Below are 23,528 nucleotides of genomic sequence, written 5' to 3'. Positions count from 1 at the left end.
TAATATGTAGACCACCCTTTGCAACAGTGATGTGTTGTGTGTTCTGACACCTTTCTATAGCACCAGCATTAACCTTTTCAGCAATTTGATCTACACCAGCGCATCTGTTAGATCAGTCTTAACGGCCCAGTCTTCACTCTCTACATGCAACAGTAAGCCTTGGCCACTCATGACCCTGTCGCTGATTTACTGTTTTTTCTTCCCTGAATCACTTTTGGTATGCCCTGACCACTGCAGGCCAGGAACATCCCACAAGAGCTGCCGTTGCTCTGGAGTTGCTCTGATCCATTCATCTAGTCAGCACTTTGAAGAGTCTGGCCCTCTTCAAAGTCACTCAAATCCTTACGCTCGCGCATTTTTTTTTTTGCTTCCAACTCTTCGACTTCAGGACAAAATGTTCACTTGCTGCCTAATATTTCCCACCCACATTCCAGGTGACGTTGTGATGAGATATTGTCACTGTAACTTGTGTGACAAGGACTGTTCGGCGTATAACTGTTACAGTTTTATTCAGGCAACTATGAAAAAAGAATTTCCTTTTAGATTGTTTAGTCAAATTGTGGCTTCTTATAACATACAAAGTGACATGGCCAAGTATTTAAGTATTTTAGTTTTTTTTTATGTCAGAAAAAATAGTCACTTAAATCTTCATAAAGGTGTTTTGTTCATTCGTTCAAAGTATTAAAAAAGCTATGTGATTAGGAAATAGATACAGCAATACAATCTAAAATAAATAGCAAAGTATGAATAACAGATCCTTACAAGATTAGACACAGAATATCACTATTTGCACTATAACACTTTTTTTTTCAAATTAATTTTAGGTCATTGGTTACAGTCATGTGATAAATGATGTCATTTACATAAAAAATACCCATGTAAAATCAGGACAATTTATACGATTAATATACAGAATAAAATTTCCTCTCAAACAAAACTTAAAAAATTTGATTACCCTTTTCAAGGTACTATGCATTTCTGTAGATATGTATAGGCTCATAGATAAATGAGACACATGTATCTGAGGTAACTAATAGAGCATTCAGATTGAGATGCCTCTTTATAAGTCTGATTTGAATCAGATCTGGTTTTTAAAAAATTATTGTTGCCGTTTCTCTGACATCTGAAGTTCGCTGACATCTTGACAGGTGAAAATCTTTGAAGGTAGTGAAATGCATTATTTCCCATTACAGAAAAATATTAAACTTGCTTTTAGACATTTGACTAAATGATAGATGAAATAGTTTGTATGTTTGCATTTTCAGCATTTACTTCTAAACAGAAACAAAATTCTGTCCCAATCAAAAATTTAAAGTTTGAAGATTAAAAAAAAGACAATTATATAATCACATTTTTGATTAAACGCCATATTATAATAAGAAATAGTAGATTAATATGACTATATTTAAGATATTTCCGTAAAAAAAAAAAAAGTTTATAGCAACCCAGGGATATTTAAAACACACAACCTGTTATAAAACAAAAATCACAAAAAAAAATCATAGGGTTACTTTATGGAATCATTATGAAGTGATAAATTAAGTTGATGAATTCATGGCATGATACCTTTACTATAACCTTTTTAAGTTTATGTAACTTTATAGTCTTGAAACTCTTGCCGATCCAAAACAGGGTTTCACATGCACTGCCCTCAACCCAGACCCAGTGTGGTTTTTCCTGCTAAATCTAGCACTGTTTGTGCTAAGGACAAAACCAGAGATCCTTTTTATAGCCTGATTTTATAAAGTGTCCTATGTCTCTCATTTTTGTGTTTTGAGTAAAAAAAAATATATACTGACTATTGCCAAGTATAAAAAAAAGCTGAATTTTTTATTATTTAAGAAGGATATTTTAAGAAGAAATGTACTTAACGTGGAGTTAGGGTGTACAGTAGGACACATGATTGTGGTAATTCTGTACCGCTATTGCTCTTATTGTCCACAAGGTGTCAGTAAAAGCTCACATTTGGGGTATTCAGCGGTTTTCAAACTTCTCCCTTTTTAACTCATTAGTGTCTATTACAAACCACCATACCTGCCTAATATCCATTACATATTTATTTTCTCAATATGACTTATCTATTAAATCTTTATGTACATTGAAATACACATCATCATATATATTTAAAATGTACCCCAGAAATGGACCTAACTATTATTAGCCATTATACAGATACACTGAAATATTTATTTTTACATATCATCTCTACTTTTCTGTTTCTCGCTGTCATCTTGACAGTGGAACTTTACGCTCATGTCTTAATAGAGTCTAGTCTAGCTGGTCTACTTATTACCCTTCATCCTAATCATTTGGGATCAGTATTATGCTCTTTTTATCATAATACTGGAAAATACAATATGTCTTTAAATATGTGTTAAAACATGTGTTATACTTTAAACTAATATTTCACTTAGTCACTTAAACTTGTGCTGTCACTTAGTTTTGCTGAGGCCAAAATCATTTAAACTGACACCTCACTTGTATATGTTCAGAAACTATAGTTCTGTATGTGCTTTCAATAATGAAACACATTTTCTCACTTTAATGTTCAATATTTAATTATAAAAAAAAACAAAAATTAAATTGGGACTGCATATATTTCATCTAAAGATTTTTTTCATAAAATAAATATGATTCACAAAAATGTCAATATCTCATAAATGAGCTAAAATTATGATTATTAAAAAAAAAAATTGTTATTGCATCAGAAGTCTTTAGATGAATATCACTGGACAAATGGAAAAGGTATGTCAGATATCTCTCCTCTTTGTTTAAAAATGTCATTATTTATTTTGCACTTATTAGTGTTACTCATTTCGTTAGATTACGTCTAATAATTAATTGCTTTTGACAAAATTGAAAACCATATGCAAGCTATTTTGTAAATAGGTACGAGTTATCTCTAAATTGTGATTGATGTTAACAGGAAGAGCCAGAACACTAGTCATTAAATGTTTTTTAAAAAATGTATTTTTTGTGGACTAATAAAGTTAAAAAAGTAACTTATTGCTATTAAAGAAGTTATAGGTATAAAAAAAGGAATCTATTTCAGGAGAGTTTTTTATAAACTAAATTCCATCTTTTTTGTAGAATGATGCATTTTATGCAGAATATTCTGTGAAAAACTTGCATTGTACTGTATAAAATAATTAGAGTAAGACTGCTGTAACAGCACAGTAGTCTACGACAGATAGTTTCAGTAACCTTATTGTAAATCGGGGTGCCAAAACTTTTCCCTGAGTCAGCAAATATACCTTATTATAATGTGCCATTTCTATCCCTGCATTTAGACAAGTATGATTTATACAATATGTTTTTTTTTTGGCAAAGCAGCAAGTAAATGGTACTTGAGGTAAAGCTAGTCAGTGCTAGCCAATGTTGGGCTAGCTACCAAGGTAACATTTGTTAGTCTAATATTTAGAAATATTTAGGGATTGTGACACATTAATAGTGTCACTGTGGTTCTCTTTGTTAATTTGCGCAATTCTGTAATGTGAAACTTATACTTGAAAAGTTTCCAACTTTGTTTGAACAAGTTTTTACTGTGTGCTTTGAGGTCTTCTACTGTACATGTGCTGTATACACTCACTGGTCACTTCTTTAGGGGTACCTTGCTGTTACCGGGTTGGCCCCATTTTTATTAAAATTTTTGCCTTCAAATTCTTAATGACATAGATTTAACAATGTGCTTAAAACATTCCTTAGAGATTTCGGGCCTTATCGACATGATAGCGTTGCGCCGTTGCTGCAGATTTTTCGGCTACACGTCCATGATGCGAAACTCCTGCATCCCAAAGATGCTCTGTTGAGATGATCAGGTGACTGTGAGGCCAATTGAGTACAGTGACCTAATTATCATGTTCAAGAAAACAGTTTGAGATTATTTTAGCTTTGTGACATAGTGTGTTATCCTGTATTCAGAAAGCATTTGACATTGTTAGCAACTATACTCAGGTAGGCTGTGGCATTTAAATCATGCTCAATTGGTACAAAGTGTGCCCAGAAACCCCCCCCCCCACCATTACACCACCAGCAGCAGCAGCCGACACGTTGATACAAAGCAGGATAGATCCAAGCTTTCATGGTCTTGCACCAAATTCTGACCCGACTATCTAAATGTCGCAGCAGAAATCCAGTCTCATCAGACCAGGCAAAATTTTTCCAATCTTCTATTGTCCAATTTTGGCGAGCCTGTGTGAATTAGCTGACAGAAATGCCACTATATTCCATCTGCTTTGAGCTTTGAGGTGTTGCACGTTCAGAGATGCTCGTCTACATACCTCAGTTGTAACAAGTTGTGAGTTGAGTTAGTGTTGCCTTTCTATCAGCTCAAACCAGTCTGACCATTCTCCTCTGCTCTCTGGCATCAATTCTGTATGTGTGTGAAAATCTGAGTGGATCATCAGTATCGAAAAATACTCAGAGCAGCTTGTCTCAGTGTTGGCATGTCCAAAGTCACTTAAATCACCTTTCTTCTGCATTCTGAAATTCAATATGAACGTCAGCAGTTTGTCTACATCCCTAAATGCATTGAGTTACTGCCATGTGATTGGTTGGTTAAATATTTTGCTAACAGCAGGTGTACTTAATGAAGTGGCAGGTGAGTGCAGGTTAAATAAGGATTACTTTTATTTCATTGGTGATAAACACATTAATTTAAAAAGAAAGATTTGGACAGAATAAAACATTTTTTGAATGAAAATGAGCGCCTCAATAAAACTTAAATTAATCCAGATCATTCTTGAGGACAACACACACATTTGCACATTTAGACACGTACAACGTTGCATTTCCTTTTTATTTCCTGTTTTATTCAAAACTATATACTGTATACCATAGACAAACCTACAGTTTCACATATTCCATGTAGTTTGCAACCACATACAGTATTTTATTTTGTGTGTGGATCTAAGGGGCAAATAACCAACAATATGAATAAAATCCCCATAGACACATCAGAAAAAGAAGCAAAATCACAGTTTCCATTCGAGTGAGTTAGTAGGAGCTCAGCATGTTTATGTCTGTAATGTCGGATCCAGAATTTATGACACTTTCATTCCAGCTCAGTGCAGTCCCAGGAGACTTCGCAATATCATTCATGATACCTACAATTACCTCTCCAAAGCTACAACTATATAATATGCTATTTATATAACATGATATAAACTATTTATGTTAGCAAATTGCAGTAAAGGTGTAGCATTTCAGTGTTTCAAGTGTGCTACCAGGATGCCCTAAAAGTATGCATGGGGAAAAAAAACACTGTAAGCTGTTTTTGAATTAAAATTCTGTGTACATTCTAATACCATGAATACTGTGCAAAGAGTCAGCCCTCATTTCATATTTTATAATAAATACAATTTTAATTCCATAAATTAAATAAAAGAAATTGTGAACAGTTGATTTACGGCAACAAACTGTAAAGCACCTAAAGATACAATTAAAAAATTAGTTGTTTATGTAACAACCTCAGCATTAAAACATTCGTCTGAAACTGGACTGGAAATGATAGCCAAAAAGTACCAAATATGAAATGTGAAAAAGTCAGGAAGCCTGGAGAACTATTCCTCAAGACGACATTAGTACGACAACGTCTGAAAGCAAAATATAAAGAAATGAGGGGTGACTCAAGAATTTTGCACAATTCTGTACATTCCAGCATTAAAATAAAGACAAGGTAAGTACAAAGAAAAATAAGTAAATTGTAAAAGAAAAATATTTGACTGCATGAATGAATCTAAGTTTTTTTTTTTTTTTTAAGGTCGTTTTAAACACAGGGGCAACATACTGGAGCAAGTAGCTCTTCCTATTTTGCGGGGTTTAATAAATACATGTTGTAATTTTACTGCTGGATGTTAGGAGGCAAAAATATGTAATGTTAGTCCATCCCCAGTGCATTGCTTTGGACAAATTATTAATTACCTCATTTGTCCAATCGATCATCGACTTTGACGCTACTACATAAAATGCGTTTTCAAATGTATATATCACTTGATGCTGTTAAATTAAATGACACATGACCCTCTAGTTTCCATTCAGTTCTCTTTACTTTACACTCTTCAAGTTAAACATTACTTTTTTTTTTAACCGCAAGTCAAATCTCTATTTTACTTTCTACAGGTCGCCATCTTGTCGTACTTATCTAAACCTTCTCAGCAGGATACCAGCAGAATTTCAGTTCCTTTTTCACCGCGTGTCCGGTCATGATATGACCAGTAAATCTCAAAATGATAGAAAGGTGATGATTAATGTAAAATGAGGAATCAATGAATGTCGAAAATGTGAGAGGTACAACACACTGAAGGTGTGAAGTAATGCCAAAGTACCAAAAGTAGCCAATGAAAATAAAATGAATAACAATCATGCTTTCTTCTTTTTTTCATTCACACACGCACACACACACACACACACACACACATGAAGAAATCCCTGCTTGGGCACTCACACCACACTAGGATTCTGGGAGTTACTACATCTTGGTTTCACTGTCTGGAGGTTTCTCGTTCTCATACTCATTCTCTTGAGGAATCTTCTGGTAAGGCTTCTTTACCTCGTTCTCTTCCAGTACGGAGTTGCCCATTTCCAAATCACCATTCTGTAGCTCATCCCGGGACAGGAACTCCACAATGCCCGCTCCTATAGAGTCGCCCAGTACGTTGGTCGTTGTGCGCAGTCGGTCGCTGTTAATGCAGAGAATCATCATCATCATCATCATCATCATCATCATTTTCCTTTCTTCTACAGTGTAACGGTGCTTGAACTTTCTTTTCAATTTATCCACCCCAGTTTAAGAGCTCAGACTTTTTCTATCCAATTAACTCTGCAATTTATGGGAAGGGGATCCTATTTGGAATATTTAATTTGCCTAACCTAATTATGTTTCTATGTTAAAACCAGCTGAAATGACATGAAATTCTGCCCAAAAAATGGAACGAGACTCCTGGGCTTTTAGAAGTGTGTCACTAGGGTAGGTACAGGAAAGAAAAATCAACCAGAGTGGAATGTAGGAATTAAGTTTCAAAAGAAAACTGATAAAGATGCCACTATGTATTTAACAATGTAAAAACATAATAATTATATTGGTTATGATGGAAAATTGAAAATGTGTGAATCTGAAAGTAAGGAGCACTCACAGGAACCAATCGACTGCTATGATGAGGCTGATGTCATCAGTGGGGAGGCCGACAGAGGTCAGCACAATGACCATGGTGACCAGTCCAGCCTGGGGGATTCCAGCAGCTCCGATACTGGCAGCTGTAGCCGTGATGCTGCACAAATAAACAAAGAAACTTTTATAAACCATACTCCATGAATGTTTTATCATATTTTGAGAGATTTAATCAGATTTTGTTTGTGAAAGCAAATACATACTGTATTTAACGTGTTCCTACCTAATAGTTATGATCTGCCCAAAGTTCATCTCCATGTTATTGACCTGGGCGATGAAGATGGCAGCCAACGCCTCATACAGTGCCGTTCCGTCCATGTTGATGGTGGCGCCAACTGGCAGCACAAAGCGGGTCACCCTCTTGTCAACTTTGTTGTTCTCCTCTAAGCACTTAAATGTTATGGGTAGAGTGGCTGAACTGGAAAAATGAATCAACAGAAGACAATAAAGGTCAAACACAGAAATTTTAGCGTGATTCCATCTCAGGAGTTATTTTTGAGCTCTACCTGGATGATGTTCCCAGGGCGGTGATTAGGGCCTGCAATAAGCCAGTGATGAAAATGAAGGGGTTTTTCCGGGTGATGACAAAGAAGAGAGTAGGCAGAATAACAATGCCATGGATCATAAGGCCTATGATGACAGTCACAGTGTACATGCCTAGTTGTCCTCCCATTTCAGTGATGTCGTCCATTTCGACGATTTTACCAGCAATTAAAAAGAGGATACCGATGGGTGCATACCTTCAATGAGCAAAAATCAAGCAAGGGACTAATGAGAGGTCTTTTTGTTTTCAGAAATATTACGTATAAAATTATGTACATTACCACCCTTATACACCAATCAGCTATACCATTAAAACAATCAACATTAAAACCATGAGGTTTTGGGTTTCTCTTGTGCAGCCAGGGTTGCTCTGTACCCTGAGTGCACTAAACTGGGCTGACCGGGTTAGTCCTTGGTCTCTCCAGGCATTTGTGAGCCTTGGGTGCCCATGATCCTGTTGCTGGTAATCAATCTTTTTCACCTGGCGGTAGTGTTAATGTTACAGCTGATCGGTGTGTATTAATAATAATGCAATGCAACACTGAAACATAGTGCAACTATCCCAAACTCTGATTTGGTACAATGACAACACTCACCACATGATGATGGCAACCAGACGCATGATGGCCTCGTTGAGGGAGTTGAAAAACTCCCTGAGAGCTTGGCCCTCCTCTTTCATATTCCCAATGATCAGGCCGAAACACATGGAGAACACAACCAGCCCGAGGGCGTTGACTCCATTTGTAGTGCCAGAGATTGGGATGATATCTTCACGAGTAATCTCTTGACTGGCATTGGTTAGATTTAAAATGCTCTCGTTTACAATCACCTTCACATGTACAATCTTTTTGGCATATTGGGTTTTAAACTGTGACCAGGAGGAAGAAAAGGATAGAATTAGAGCAATAGAAAAGAAATCTAGAGTAAAAATAGGTGCATTTTATTCATGGATTCTGAGGACATTCCATAGGATGTGCATGTCTGGGATATGTATTTCCACCTTATTAAATAGTAGATAGTGTAAAACAGAAAATCAAAGTGTACTTTTCATGCTGTTATATGATATAATAAATCACTATATATTTTCTTTTACGGCATACCATCCTCTTGTATGGGAACTATTAAATGTGAGTGAAATAAGGATCTAAATACAGATCAATATGCAAGAACAATGTTTGAGATCATCATGTAAATCTGCACAAATATGAATAAGACAATACTCCTATTTAATCTTAGTGAAGTGTATTTTCTCAGATCCAGCTGGCTCCAATATTTCCCTGTGGAGAATGTCCGGACCACGGTGTCCTTCCCTACTGTCAGTGCTTTCCATGTCATTGTGTGGCCCCAGCAGTTCCCCTTCTTTTGGTTTCCGTGCCCCTCCCTCCTCCATAAAGCTAGACCATGGTACTGGTACTGTCCTGCCAAAGCTTTTTCCACAGCTGTGTCCTCTTATATTTACAACCCAATCCATCAAAATGCTAAATGGCTTTTGCACCTCCTCTTGCAAGGATCTGAAGTTAACCATTTTGGTCCAGTATGAAAAAAACGTTGATACTTTGTCATTAGTTGTTATACATGACTGCACCATTAAAACAGTCAAGGCCTTCTCGGAAGCTGTGTGTATCCAAGGGTGATAATATATTCTCCACTAAGCTTTTTGTGTGGCCTCTGAAAGGCCAGAAAGCATAGCCTCATTAAATCGGATGAGTAACTGGTTTCCTGCACAACAGGGAACCAACATGCAAAGAAAATTTTCTTTTGTTGGAAAAAACTTATCCAGTGACTGTATCTTTGTATTACCCATATTTTGGAGGAAGAATATTATATTAGTACATAAAAATGAGGGCAACCCAAGCAACAGGGCCAGCCAAGACAAGAAATACATTTTGAGGAAATCAGCTACACTAGGCAATAGAGCTATCGATCTGCTACAATAGCTACCTGCTGTGTGCAAGCCTGAACAAGGTTGGGTGGAAACATGTTTCTGTAAAACAAAAATCACAAAGCCTGGTTAAGTCATAGACATTTGATCAGTATGACACAAGACATAGTAAAGTCAGTTCTGCAGTACCTGATCAAGTCCAGGAAGGCATCAGCTGGGCTGACTTGCTCGATTTTCTGCTGCTGAGTAAACTCATCTTTGGAGCCTTTGCCAGGGTGGATGATAAGGACCATGATGATTCCGATGAACACAGCGATGAATGTCGTAGTCATGTAGTACACCACGGCCCGCATCCCCATCTTCCCTGAAGCTCGACTGTCAAGAGCTGCCATCCCTGGTAAGAAAACACCAACATTCACCAGCTTCTTGAGCACTTTGGGTAGCACTTGTGTGTTAAGCGTTAGACTCTTTCTGTGTAGCCAGGATGCTCTTCTTCATAGAGAACAAAGAGAGCCAGAAATGTAAACTGTAATTCTATTTGATATTGGCACACAACTTACTATAGAGTTATGGAGGTCTACTTTACCTTTATCTACTTATTAAGAACGACTGCCGTATGAGCAATACTTAGCTATATTTGCTGTGGACTTCAGACATCCTGTTTAAAAAACAATGAACGGCCTACACCATGTTCGCTGCACTACGAGGATCGGTTTTACCAGCTGTGGCCATGATGGTTGATCAGCCCCAAACCAACTTGTGTACACTTCATGCTTGTGTCAGCATTGCTTCAGAATTGGATTTTAGACAAAATTGAGGAACTAAAAATCATTAGTTTAAGGGGTTTCACGGCAGTACCCCAAAAGACAGCATCGCAAAAGAAAGAACTTGAACTCATGGCCCAGAGCACAGTAAGCTCACCATCTTCAGTACTGAAAGCTGTTATGTTGCATTCACTTCAGTGAAAGAGAAAGCATCTATTGTGAAAAAGAGATGTATGTGTTCCTTTAATCCTGTTGGGGCAGACCTATTAGAGGCCTACTCTTTCAGCTCATTTTTTCCCATTCGCAGCCACACCTCTCTCTTCCTCAGGGCTTCTCTTCTCATCCTTTTTAACCCACTGTCTCTCTCCCTCTCTCTCTCTTTCCCTCTCTCTCTCTCTGTTTCTTTCCCTCTCTCCCTTACTGTGACAGGGCTGAGAAACTCCTTCACCTGCCCAAACCCCCGGCGGCTCTCTGCATCTCCACGGAAACGTCACTTTTTCTTTTGCCGGAGCAAAAAGAACCCAGTTACTCAATTTGGGAAAAAAAAACTACAAAGAGTGGATGAGACAAAACACCCCCTTTAACACGTAACCCTCTTGGTCCTCCTTAGCCTTTGGCAGAATGGAGGCCTTCGGGAAAGGGGCTATTAACAGAGCAACCAAATTGACCACCATCATCATAATATTAGGATTTTGATAACTTTTCTAAAAAAATTAGGATTGTATACGGTTTCGGTTTAATTATCATTGGGCTATGTAAGCGTAATTAGTGGGCTGGCTTTCTAAACAAATTCCTTAAGCAACCGGCTGCATGTTTGTGTTCATGGAATGCAACAAGACAATATGCCTTTGAAGGGAGAGAAGGAGGGCATTTTCCGCCTTTTATATGGGGGAAATGAAGCAGGAGGGAGGGTATGAAGGGAGGGATTTGACCCATCACAAACTTCACAGTACTGATTAGCTGCAAAAACCACTCCATGTCTCTTTCACGTCTTGGTGCAACATTTGCTTCATTCTACTCTAACTTGCCTCTTCTAATACTGCAAACATAATGAAGACACCATTAAATAAAAACAAAAAAAAGACACTAGAAGTTAGTGAAAGACAATTTTGGGATGAAAAAAGCAATGCATAGCTTTATGATACATGTTATCAGTATCAGTTTTAAACATCAAATCATTGAAACCCTAAGGTTGCGGAAACTGACATATTTTAATTTTGCCATCAAGTGCATTAGAATTTGCTGTTTGAAAAAATTCCAAGCACAATCACAGTCACCCTGTTTCTAGTCCTATCCAGTTGCATCATCAAGTCACCATGTGACCGCATCCTAAGTGTAATTCCACTGACACTAACACATAATGTATTCTCAGCATACACCAACAATCCTAACAACCCACCGGCTGTGACCCATGCAAAAAGCGTGCAAAAAGTTATTTAGTGGTGCGACTTGACAGTAATCATTCTCATTTGGAGGAAGACATTGTTTCAAATGTAAAAAAAAAATTAAAAGAATGGTATGAAACATAAAAAAAAGAAACAGCTGTTGGTGTAGCTTTTTTTGTACAGACCTGTGATGAGACTGGACACCAGCAAGGGGAGGACCAACATCTGGAGCATGCGCATTAAGAGTTCTCCGGGGAAGGAGAAATATTTCACCTCTCTGTAGGACATCTTATACGGCCGCAGGGCAAATCCGAGGATGATGCCTGGTTGTAAAGAGAATGCAATTATAACAGGAACTCTATTATGGCATTTTATATACTTTCCATGCAGTATGTTAATTCCTATCTTTAGAATTTTGAACTGATTTTTGTTCGACTTAAAACCAATTTCTACTTAAATGCTGAAATTGTATACAGGTATGTTTAATATCGAAGAAATCTAACTTTACTATATTTTTGCGAAAAGAGATTATAAACTTGCCAAGAGCAACTGCCCCGATGGTAAACAGCACAAAGGCGTTCCTCCTCAAGAAGCTCTTAACGTCGTCTTTGGTGATGTCCTCTACTTTCTTCCTGGCCTTCAGAGAGCGCAGTTGGATGTCCTCACGGATCCGCTGCACCCGGCTGCGAGAGCGCGGGTTCTCCACGTTTTTTTTAGTCATGGCTGCTGCTGTAAGCTACCTCTATCCTCTGTACAAATCAGCAGTCTGACTGAACAAAGCGAACCCCAAGCTTACTGATCTGAAATGTTCACAAGAGAGATTTTGAGTCCCCTATTGCACAAGATCCCTAAAAGCATAACAAGTCTACAGGGTCTTTCTTTTATTGAGACCAGAAGCAGAAAACAAAAACAAAGTGAGTCAGATGTGTCCAGGAAAAACAGTGACTTCTGACTTGCAGGTGTGCATCTGATTTCGTAATCAGACAGAAAACATCTAGAGTGGACCACAATGCATATTCAATTATGATAATGGTGACGGCTTTCTTTCTTTCTTTCTTTCTTTCTTTCTTTCTTTCTTTCTTTCTTTCTTTCTTTCTCTGTGAACGCATAGCATGTATAACGTTTTAGTGGTACACAGCCAAACTCATCTATCAGACTGAATCAGAAAGTAAAAGAAAAAAACAACTTGTCTGTTTTAAACCAATTATCAGCTGAGTAAATTGTTCCCGAATAACACCAACAAATATGCAAATTACATAAGTGACTGATAATGACACGTACCCTTCTCTGCACACTTCACCTCCTTCCTGTAGTAATAATCACTGAGATATGTTGTGGAAAGGTGATCCGAAGGTGTCAGAGGACAGAAGACGGACTTCGGTGGTGGAACAGTGCTACTTGTCCGTCCTGACTGAGAAGCAAAGCAACGTGTAGAGTGCAGGAGGTGATGCCAGCTTCAGCAGCTTAGATGTTCCCACAACACCCGCAGCTCACAAGGGGAGGAGATTACAAAGACAGAGGATGGGAGGGTGAAGGCGAGGGGGACGAACTTGGTAAACAGTAAAGCACTGGGGTGGAGAGATTGCTTGCACTAGTGATTGCAATTATGACTTGATGAAGAACAGAAAGAATTACAACCAAACTTTAGGCATGGATCAAGAACATCCTGCTCTAGCAAAAGCATCTGGGAAATCCAATATATTAGGGAAGATAAAATAATTAGTTAAAATAAATAATGTAGCTATACCTTAATTTAAAAGTGGCAGGATGAAGGTGGAGGTAAAGGTGGAAAAGAACACAAGAACTCAACAAGTGTCTTCTACTCATCAGCTAAATGTAACGCCATCCAAGATGCATCCATTAATAGTGAATCAAGATTTCATAAAAAAAAAAAAAAATCATATATGATATCTCAGATATGCACGTTATATTTGGGTCCAGCTTTTATTTGCAGGTTCTCTGGAAAGGTACGGAGATGTGCAGGTTATAAGGTAAACCACAGTCACATTTTCTCAAGAGTAAAATGGCACTCACTTATCTCTCTTTCCTCTCTCCACACTTTCTCTCTCTCTCCTCTCCTTTCCCTGGGGCTTGGGCCAGGCCAACCAGCTTGAAGTACTTCAGATAAAGATAGGGGCTTGCTGTAGTGAGAGAAAAGCAAGGCCACAAAATAACCTCTCCCACACAGTGAACAAATGGTACTTTCATCATCAGTCGCCCGGAGATCTGGTGACGTTGGACTGTATCCGGATTGTCAACCATCCCACCATGCTTCACTTATGATTTTAATGTGCATTTTAGGTTACATACCAATGTACCACCAAATGCCTCATAAGAATGCGCTTTTAGTGTTCGCTTGTTGTTGTTGTTGTTTTGTACTAGCCTAATCAAAAATGGGATGTGGTATTCACTTGGATCCTGGAATGTCCCTGGTTTTGTCTCTCTGCTCTCAGCGTAATCATAAACATTGCCTGCTTTGCATCTGTAATGTGGATCCCACAATCCCATCCCTGCAGCACCTCACTCTCGCTCTCTCTGCCTCCCTTCTGCTTCTCCTGCTCAGCAGACAGAGAATGTCTGAGACCAAATTGGATTTAGAGTGCATTTTTGGTTAACAAAATCGCCCAATTTTAGGGTGTCAGACGTCATACCAGGCCACATTTGGTTGTTTGCCTTATAGAGCAATTAAGTTGAAATTAAAATACGTCAGTAGTCCACATTCTTAATCCAGACCACAGGATATAGTCAACAGAGTTGAGACAAAATTTCTTTAAAAATTGAAGCATATTTGAGATGTTAGAGCAAAAATGATTGCTGACATACATATACGTATATACACCAGCTAAATTTTTAACACATTGTTTGGAAGCAGAACAATAATCAAGAACTTGCGACTAATGTTGCCTGGAAAATGTGAACTGCAGAGCATCTGATTGGATGACTATTGGATGATGAAAAAAAAAAATCAACATTTTTCCAGAATTATCAACTCACTCACTCTCACTGATTTTCCATATCATATCCTGAACTAGGTCGTCCATCCCAGGGGACTAAGGGCACGGAGCCTGGACTGGTAGCTGCTCCATCACAGAGCATACAAACACAAAAAACAACAGGGAAATTAGTTGCCAATCATCATGTCTTTTAACTGTGGGAGAAACCCAGAATCCCCAAGAGAAAGGACATGAATCCTCAACCCTGGAGGTTTAAGGCTAACCATGCCACCGGCTTACTGTACACTTACTTACTGTACATTTAAGAAACAAATATGTATTTTCTCACTTGTATCTACAGCACCAAGAAAGTTTTTAACCACTAGATACATAATTCTTGGTCACTTTCTTTGCTTTGATGTGTTTATTAAATTATAACCAGCTAATATTTCATTGTGACAGATGTTAACTCGGAGGTGCCTGTCAGGTCTACTTGGTTCAGAGGATTTGTTGGTCCTAAAAGAGGCATCCCAGTGAGGTAAATGTCTCGGGCTTGACCGCATCAATAGCCAATCTCCCAGCAACCATTCAGCCTATTAGCCATGATTCTGGACTTTCAGTATCTATTGAGCATGGCCACAGGGATGCCGCTTTGTGTAGAGAGAGTCTTTTCTTCCCCAAAGCAAGGCAGCATGCACAATAACGCATGACATTATCAAAAGATTAAAAAAAAAAAAGAAATAATCCGGATTCCTTTTGGTTTATGTTTACCTTAAATATCTAAGTGTTTATTCAGCCTAAAAGGGGATCAACTAATATTCTAGTACTACACCGTGAGCATCTTTTGCTTTCTTGCATGCATGCTCAAATTCTTTTTCAGAAGAATGTGAAGAAAAAGGACATTAGTTACTATCTGACATGAATATGTGTTTCATTTCCTGTCCAATTAGCTCAAGCACGAATGAGGACAGAACCCAGGACGTCTCATTAGAGACAATATGGCTCTGATAATCACTGCGCTCTGTTTCACTGGACTCGTCATACTCAATAAGGTGACTAACCCATTAAAACTAAGCTGTAAGCTGCATTCAGCCTCACATACCTTCACATTACCTCATTTATGAGAAAAAGAAAAAAAGGATCCTTTGGGGAATGGAGTATATTTAGGGAAACCCCTTAAAATAGGCCATCTGTGGAATCTATGAATGAAGACATTTTATTGTCTATTATGAAGAGGAACAACACAATCTGAAATCAGATACAGACACAAATAAAAAGCCGATGTAATCCCTTATTAATGAAAAGTACATTAAAGTGAGGAATTTAAGTCCTGCCTTTTTAGATCCTGGGAATTTAGGAGAACAACAATGATTTTCATTGATATTTCAGTGTTTTTTCTTGTTAAATTTGATCTAATCAAGGGGGATGAACACAGTGATGGTTTAATTTCAATTTATTTATATCGTGTTTTAACAATGGTTATTGTCACAAAGCAGCTTTACGGAATCAACAGAAAATTAGGGAAATAATATAAAATGTGTGAGAGAATGTGTATGAATCAAGATCAAAGAAACCTTAAGAGAAACCAGACTCATCCTCATTTTCATATTATAAGTCAAATACAGACCCAGAATCCATGACCCACTTGAAATCCTTCTGCGCATTTAATTTAGAGATGCCATCCATGTTGTTGATAATTACTGTACTTCAAGGTTTCGAATTTGAAGAACCATGTTGTCTTATTGTCCTAAATTCAGGGCTGATATTTTACCACCACAATGGCAAATGCTATATCGTTATTATGCTACCTCAACTGCCTTTCAACTGCCTTCTGATTACTAACTACTTACTTACTAACATACCGATGCTTTTTTTTCTGCTTAACTTCACTAACAAGTCATTTTAAACATTATAGTGCTTTCTACTGTCAGTTTTGTTTTTTCTGTCCAGTTTTCCCAAGCATTTAAGTGACTTAAAGGATCCTTCCAGAATCGATTAATGATTTGAAGGGTTTTAACGCGAATTCCCATAACGTCAAATCTCCTTAGTTGCTTTCTCTGCTTAATGCAGGCCAAAAGGAAATGGCAACTCTTTTTTCCGGCTGTATGGAGTAGTAACATTCCCCCTTGGCACAATTCACATAATGTTATTTCTCTCTGATGCTGGAAAGAAAGAACTTGCTATGGATGTTATAAAGTCTCTGGCCTTCTTTATTACCACGTGTGACCTAACCCTGACCTGTAAGCTCGAGAGGAGACTCTTCAAACAGGACCAGTATTGTGATTTCGTGTGCGTTTTTTTTTTTTTTTCAACTTTCAAGAGCATTTATTGGGTGAAAGAAAGACAGTGAGATTTGCAAATGCTTCCGGTCCATAGTGAAATTTGGCATCTGCATATGAATAAGCAGACAAACGGGTGAAGACTGAGAGCATGAGAACATGAGGCCTCGTAATCAGGCACGATGACCATAAACATTGCAGATGTGATGTAAAGGTTTACATTTCTTTAAAGATAATGTAGACTGTTAATCAATTATTATAAGAATTATTTGGGACCTGAACACAATATTAACATGATGTGAAGAAATAGATCAATATGTTTACATAACAGACATTGTATCAACATACTTTAATCTCAGAATCTCAGAATATTTTTAACATGCTTACATTTATATATATTTTTAAATGTTTTTTTTTTTAAATGCCTGACTTTATTTTGTCTATCATAGGCACCCTTCTCAGCTTCACAAAAAAACTAGCTGCCTTTTTGAAGGGGCCAGATCAGGGGTTGCTTTCACCAGAGGCATTTTAATCACCCTCTTCTCTTCATACGACCAAGTATGAAGGCTCCAGTCTTTCATGGGCTCTCTTTTTCTCTTAGCCCTCTAGACAAACTCAAAAGTTTAGCTTTGAATATGTTTGAACTGTTAACAATATGCAAAGTGGGCCTGCCGAGACCCAGGGAGACTTGTGATTAAGCATTCAGATCAGGCATTAGGCATTGGCAGGACTACCCAGAATCTCCAGTTGTTCAGGCCAAATGGGTAATCCTCTTTGTCTAATCATCAGACTTGACCATGAAACGTTTTCTTGCAAAAAGTCATTTGGTTGATAGTGAAGCTGTGTTCATCTTTAAAGCTGTACAATTCTTACAATTGTTATAGTTAAGCTATACTATATTATTCCAAATTCTTTGAATGACAATTACATGATCAGAGAGATAAGTGTTAATCGCCAAAAGCAGGTACTGCATTATGTTGACTGGTTTGAAAACCAAGCTGTGTGTTGTGTAATGGGACATAAACTGCATGCTATCTGGATCTTCGTTATACAGTATATGGCAGCTCCTTTACAGATCTATCAAAATGTTCCTGTTCAAACAATTTATAACTGCACTTATGGCTATTTTTTTTTCAGATTTTAAATTTATACCACTGGATACCTGTTGCACTAAGAACCCAATTACAGTTGCCTTTGCATTCCAGGCATTAAAGGTCTCTGTGATGTATCTCCATCCTCACAGCAACTATCATATGCTTCAGTGAGACTTAAGAACGCACCATTATAATATTGCTCCTTCATTATCATTGTCCCATAGAATACAATATCATTTATCATTTCTTGTCTAATTTTGTTCAAATTAAATTGTTACATCAGTCATATGTCTTTTGTGTTGCTTCTCCTTTTTTCTCCAGAAATCATTCAATTTACAGTATCTGCTTTACCCAGGTCAGGGTCCCTGTGGATCTGGTGTACCTAAAGAAAACTCGTGCTGACACAAAGGAAGTGTCAACACAGAAAACAAGTAAAGTTCAGGCTCAAACACAGGACCCTGAAGCTGTGAATTAGCAACACTATTACCTACAACACCGTTCAGTCTATTTTACTGATTATACAGTATTTGTGGTATTGGAAATAAATCCAATTGAATACCTCCCTGTATCTAGTGATTTAACAGCTAGTATAATTCTAGATGAGCAATCCCACCTTTGGAACCAAATCCAGCACATTGCCATTAAAAAGAACTCCATGAAGACTAGAAACTTGGACTTCTTCCTATGGTGCAAACGCTTTTAAGAAAGTCATATGTTCATGAATGAAGGTCCTGGCTGAGTTAGCTCTGATTCCACTGCAGTCGTCCCAGTGAACCTTTTTGTTGTATTACAAAGTTGCACAGGTACACAATGATGATCCTGACCTAAAATGATTTAATAAATATTTCATCCATGTTTAGTTGAATTCCTGGTTTCTACACTACAGTCCCTAAAGTCCATGCTGTAACAATTGGGATGCAATTGATAATCATGCTACAGAACTTATGTGCAGGCAGTCAGTGTCTCTTTATCTCTTGGAAGGACAAGATGAGCAGTCACTGTCTTGGCACTGACCGCCTAATGGGAGCGGTGACTGACCCAGACATCCCCTGCGCTGACTGTGTGCTGAAGCCAAAGTCAACATGTTGTGTTCGGACGACAAGTCAGGATCCTAATTCAGAGCTGACTCTGGCCCAAACCTCTCAGAGAAAACTTGCTGGTCATAATGACCCTGGCTACACTACTACCTCCAGTCACAGAAAGCAGCCCAGAAAGCAGTCTGAGTTACTCTCAAGACCAATACTCTCTTGGCAACGGATATGGTACAGATTAAGCCAGTTAGTCTAGACATGATGAATGATATCACCACACAGCCTTACAGCATACTCATCCCTTTCAGCCCCTTGCCATTTGTCATTTAACCACAAGGATGCAATGTATACAACTGCATTAGGAAAGTTCCTCCAGGTTAATACACATCCACCATTTGAACAGCCACCTTCAACTACGCCACTTATGGCAGCAGCGGTCTGGTTCTGCTGTTTCAGCTCTAATGCAGCTATGGCAGGCTCAAAACAAGCGGGATCCCAAATGCCAGAGTGAAATGTGTCCTGGAATCAAAATACTACCTCATTAGCAGCTCTTTCCTAAGAGAAGGATCCAGAACATTTTCCACCCACAGTGAGAGAAAGGAGAAAAGAGGACCTTGAGAGGGAGGGGTCACAACACATCAACTTAGAATCTGAATCTGCCTTTTTGCTAAAAAAAAAAAATCTGTTAGTTGTGTTTCCTTTCTTCCAATTATTATTTTCCCCTCAGTAAAGGACTTTTTCCCTCAGTAAAGGACTTATCAACCATACTAACTTTTGGTTCCATGATGGCCAACAAGATCTTGTTTATGATTGTCAGAAGACTCTGGTAGCTTCCTCATTAAGCAGATCTGATCCCTCACAGAGATGGATTTGCACCCTTACCAGGGTCTCCCTCAAGGTCACCTATGTCCCTATTCACCATAATGCAGCAGCCAACAATGTAGAGCTCTCTAGAGCCCCATAGGCTTGTTGCTGGCCTTCTAAAAGGGCATGGTACCTCCTTCTTCCACACATCCACCAAGTGCCATGTGTGGAACCTGCCTATTGTCCTGGAGTTCCTTAAAAATCTTTCCTACTAGCTTATACATGAAGTTGACTTGAACTGGGTGGCTTTGCCTTGTTGCTAATTAGGTGGAGTTGTATGGTCTGGTAATAATATTGCCTTGAATGCATTGGTAGCTAGTTGACTGTGGCCAAATCTGTGTTTTCTGCCCAATATCACATTGCCTGCTCTAAATGTATTTCTGTTGACTTTGAAGGCTTTAGTGAGGGAGAACCTGAAGAACATTCCTTGATGTGCTTATTATGTGCTTGTTGTGTTTTGGAATGGAAAGCAGTTATTTAAACTACAATCAAGTTGTGTATTTGCTGTTGGGGTAAAACTCAGGGAAGTTATTCTCTTCTTGTTGTTAGTCTTTTGGCTGCTCCTGTTGAGGACTCGCCACAGAAAACCATCCGATCGACATGCAACATGGCACAGTTTTTATGCCAGATGCCCTTCCTGATGCAACCCTCCCATTTTTCATCCGGAATCAAGACTGGCACTGCATCCAGTGGCTGGGAATTAAACCAAGGCCATACCACCACCACCGGGAAGCTCTTGTCTATAAAGAGGTTAATCCACTAGATGATGGTGATCATCATAAATGCTGCTAAAGCCTATAGACAAACTGGATGTCCAGCTATTATTGTGACATGCCACTCGTTCCACTTATGTGTGTTGGTGTGCAGTGATGTGTTGCTGCTTCAACTGCACTTGACACAGGTTTCACAGAACAGACATTGTTCAACCAGTCATATGTATACATCAATAATCTCTGTGGATCTGTGGATCTCTGTGGATCTTTCAGGGCATTATTATTATTTTTATTAAGAGTAGTAGTAGTAGTAGTAGTAGTAGTAGTATTATCCCAACTACTTCACGTTTAAATAAATAAATCTCAATGCCAGATGAATAGGTAGAAATATAACAAAGGACTTCATTCTAGGTTTGGAAATTAGATGTAAGAAGGAAATTAGGATGAATTGCAGTACATTCTGTAATGTTAGAACAAATTTTCTCAACATTTATGTTCATTAAGTCCATTAAAGCAAAAAAAAAAAAAAAAACCTCTACTCTGGATTAAATAAAACCTGAAGGTAAAATATTTACAAGCTAGTTTGGGCTGCCACCGTGTGGCAAAGTAAGGAAACTGCAGCAGAAATTCTCAGTATACACGTAGGTTTGTATTTAATAATGTTTTATACAAATGTTTATGCAAATGCAAATAAAGATTGATGACGGTAACAAGCTGTACTTTTTGTGTGCTCTCAGATTCTCGTATTTTAGATAAGTTTATTTAAGTTAACATGAAATAGCAATCACATGATGTAGGGGCACTTATTATCTTGGGCAAGGTGGTGTACTAATACACAATGCTAAAAATGGTATTGAGCCAGTACTGGTGTTGTGACTGGTTTGTGCATTATAAATATAACTATATATACTGTGAAGGGTTGCGAGGGCCTGGAGCCTACTGTATGCTAGGAGACTTTGAGCACAAGGTGTGTGCTACACTCTGGACAGGGTGGCAATGCATTGCAGGGCACACACACACTACATTCAGTTTGGGAACATTAATTAGCCTAATCTGACTGTGGGAGGAATCCGGAGTACCCAGAGGAAACACACTAAATAAAGGGGGGAACAGGCAAATTTCACTCAAACATAATATTATTTACGTTATAATGCAACCATAATGCAAAAACAAAAATTGATGCATCAACTTATCTATGGTTTGTATGTATACTTATATCTTATATATAAGTTATCATGCATATATATATATATATATATATATATAAATATAAAACCCTAATGTACTTTTACTCTAAAAGTTATGTAAAGGTACACCACATAGACTGTCCCAGGTAAAAGACACATACTCAAATAGTGTACTCTTGATTGTACTACACCATCAAGTACAGTTTGGTACCTTTATTTTTTAAAGGGCATGCAAATGATGCTGATTGTGCACATGGAGATTGCACAATTGACAACTTTATAAATTATTGCAAAAAGCTGCAAACAAAGATCATTGTGCGGTCAGGAGAAGTAGGGCGTAGGGAGCTATCTGAAGTCCTTTCCTATTGCAAAATACACCAATCACAACATATCACTGCAAACAAAAGACAGCTTTTCATATAAGTTATACATATAACCTGCTGACAATGACATAAATAAAGTACAGGCCAAGCAAATGCTATGCAAACCACGGGAGCTCAGAGATCATGTTTAAGGCCTTCAATAGAACTTGAACTGTAGCAGCGGGCTACAATGTCAGAAACAAATATAAGATTTATACATTATACTTTTGTATTTATTATATGTATTGTACATTTCTTTGTGGCTTGGTGGTAACATAAATGTTTTGTACATACAAGGTGTGTAAAGCTTTTAGAGTAAAGCTTTAAAGGTACTTCGGTTCTTTAAAGTTATTATAGTCTAAGGTATCAGATACGTGACACAAAGGCTTAGTGGTCAGTCTCCGTGCACCTCCAGGGATAGGTTTGCAGTTTGCATGTTCTCCCCGTGCTTGGTGGGTTTCCTCCGAAAACTTCAGTTTTCTCCCCCAGTCCAAAGACATGCAGGTAAGGCAAAATGACAGTATCCGTGTGCCGGATGGCATATGGACAAACCAAAATACATGCAAAACATAAAACAATAATAATAATAATAAAGAATGAAAAAACAGGATATATATGCTAAACATTTATAGTAAAAAATAAATCAGATTTAGAGTATGTTAAATAATTATCGACACAAGACAAGGAAACATGACAAACAAAAATAATTTGTTGTATGATTAATGGGGAAAAAAACATTAATACCGAATTGTGTACTTTGACATTCTTAACGTAAATTATACAAGTTTTAAATAAACTTTTACTTTAAAGGGAGTAAAATATACACCCGCGCACGCGCGCACACCCAAACCCATGGTGGAAAATTCCGCACGGTCCAAGTACGCATGCGTGTGAAACCGGTCCATTCCAGTACGGACTCGGTCTGCGTCATGGCGAGGTTGCACGGCCCGGTCACGTGACAGCCCGAGTCAGGAGCGCTCTAAAGACAAAAAAAAACTGTCTGCGCTGAAGTGCATACAGTATACAGTACCTCTGAAATAACAGTTTTTGGTTTTACTATGCGAGTGCACTACGAGATCATTCAGAGTTCTTTGAGGCAAACAGTGTACTAACTGTGGACAATATTCTATTATAATTTTTTTTAATCCATAGACTACCAACTCAACAACAAATATTTGTGTTTTTTTTTTTAACTTGTTATTTCCTGGGAACCATTTCAGAACAGCTCATAAGTCACAAGTACTCACCTCATCTATAGCGATTTATCCTGTATTTAGGGTCGCGAGGGGTCTGGAGCCTATCCCGAGAACCTGGGGCACAAGG

General features: G+C 38.0%; 1 protein-coding gene across 1 annotated transcript; it reads right to left on the bottom strand.

Moving 5' to 3' along the window:
• Positions 1-4,679: 4,679 nt before the first annotated feature.
• slc1a3b (solute carrier family 1 member 3b) lies at positions 4,680-13,210 on the bottom strand. The gene is made up of 10 exons (XM_053475930.1): positions 13,024-13,210; positions 12,283-12,542; positions 11,928-12,065; positions 9,783-9,987; positions 9,653-9,695; positions 8,308-8,579; positions 7,675-7,908; positions 7,392-7,586; positions 7,134-7,268; positions 4,680-6,680 (listed from the first exon to the last, which is right to left on the bottom strand). The coding sequence occupies exons 2-10, from the start codon at positions 12,461-12,463 to the stop codon at positions 6,470-6,472; spliced, it is 1,614 nt and encodes a 537-aa protein (XP_053331905.1). The 5' UTR covers positions 12,464-12,542; positions 13,024-13,210; the 3' UTR covers positions 4,680-6,469.
• Between the last annotated feature and the right edge of the window lie 10,318 nt (positions 13,211-23,528).

This window comes from Clarias gariepinus, chromosome 17, assembly GCF_024256425.1.
Source record: "Clarias gariepinus isolate MV-2021 ecotype Netherlands chromosome 17, CGAR_prim_01v2, whole genome shotgun sequence".
In the NCBI taxonomy this organism is placed as follows: domain Eukaryota; kingdom Metazoa; phylum Chordata; class Actinopteri; order Siluriformes; family Clariidae; genus Clarias; species Clarias gariepinus.
Note: the sequence above shows the minus strand (reverse complement) of the source record. Positions and strands in the feature narration are given on the sequence as shown.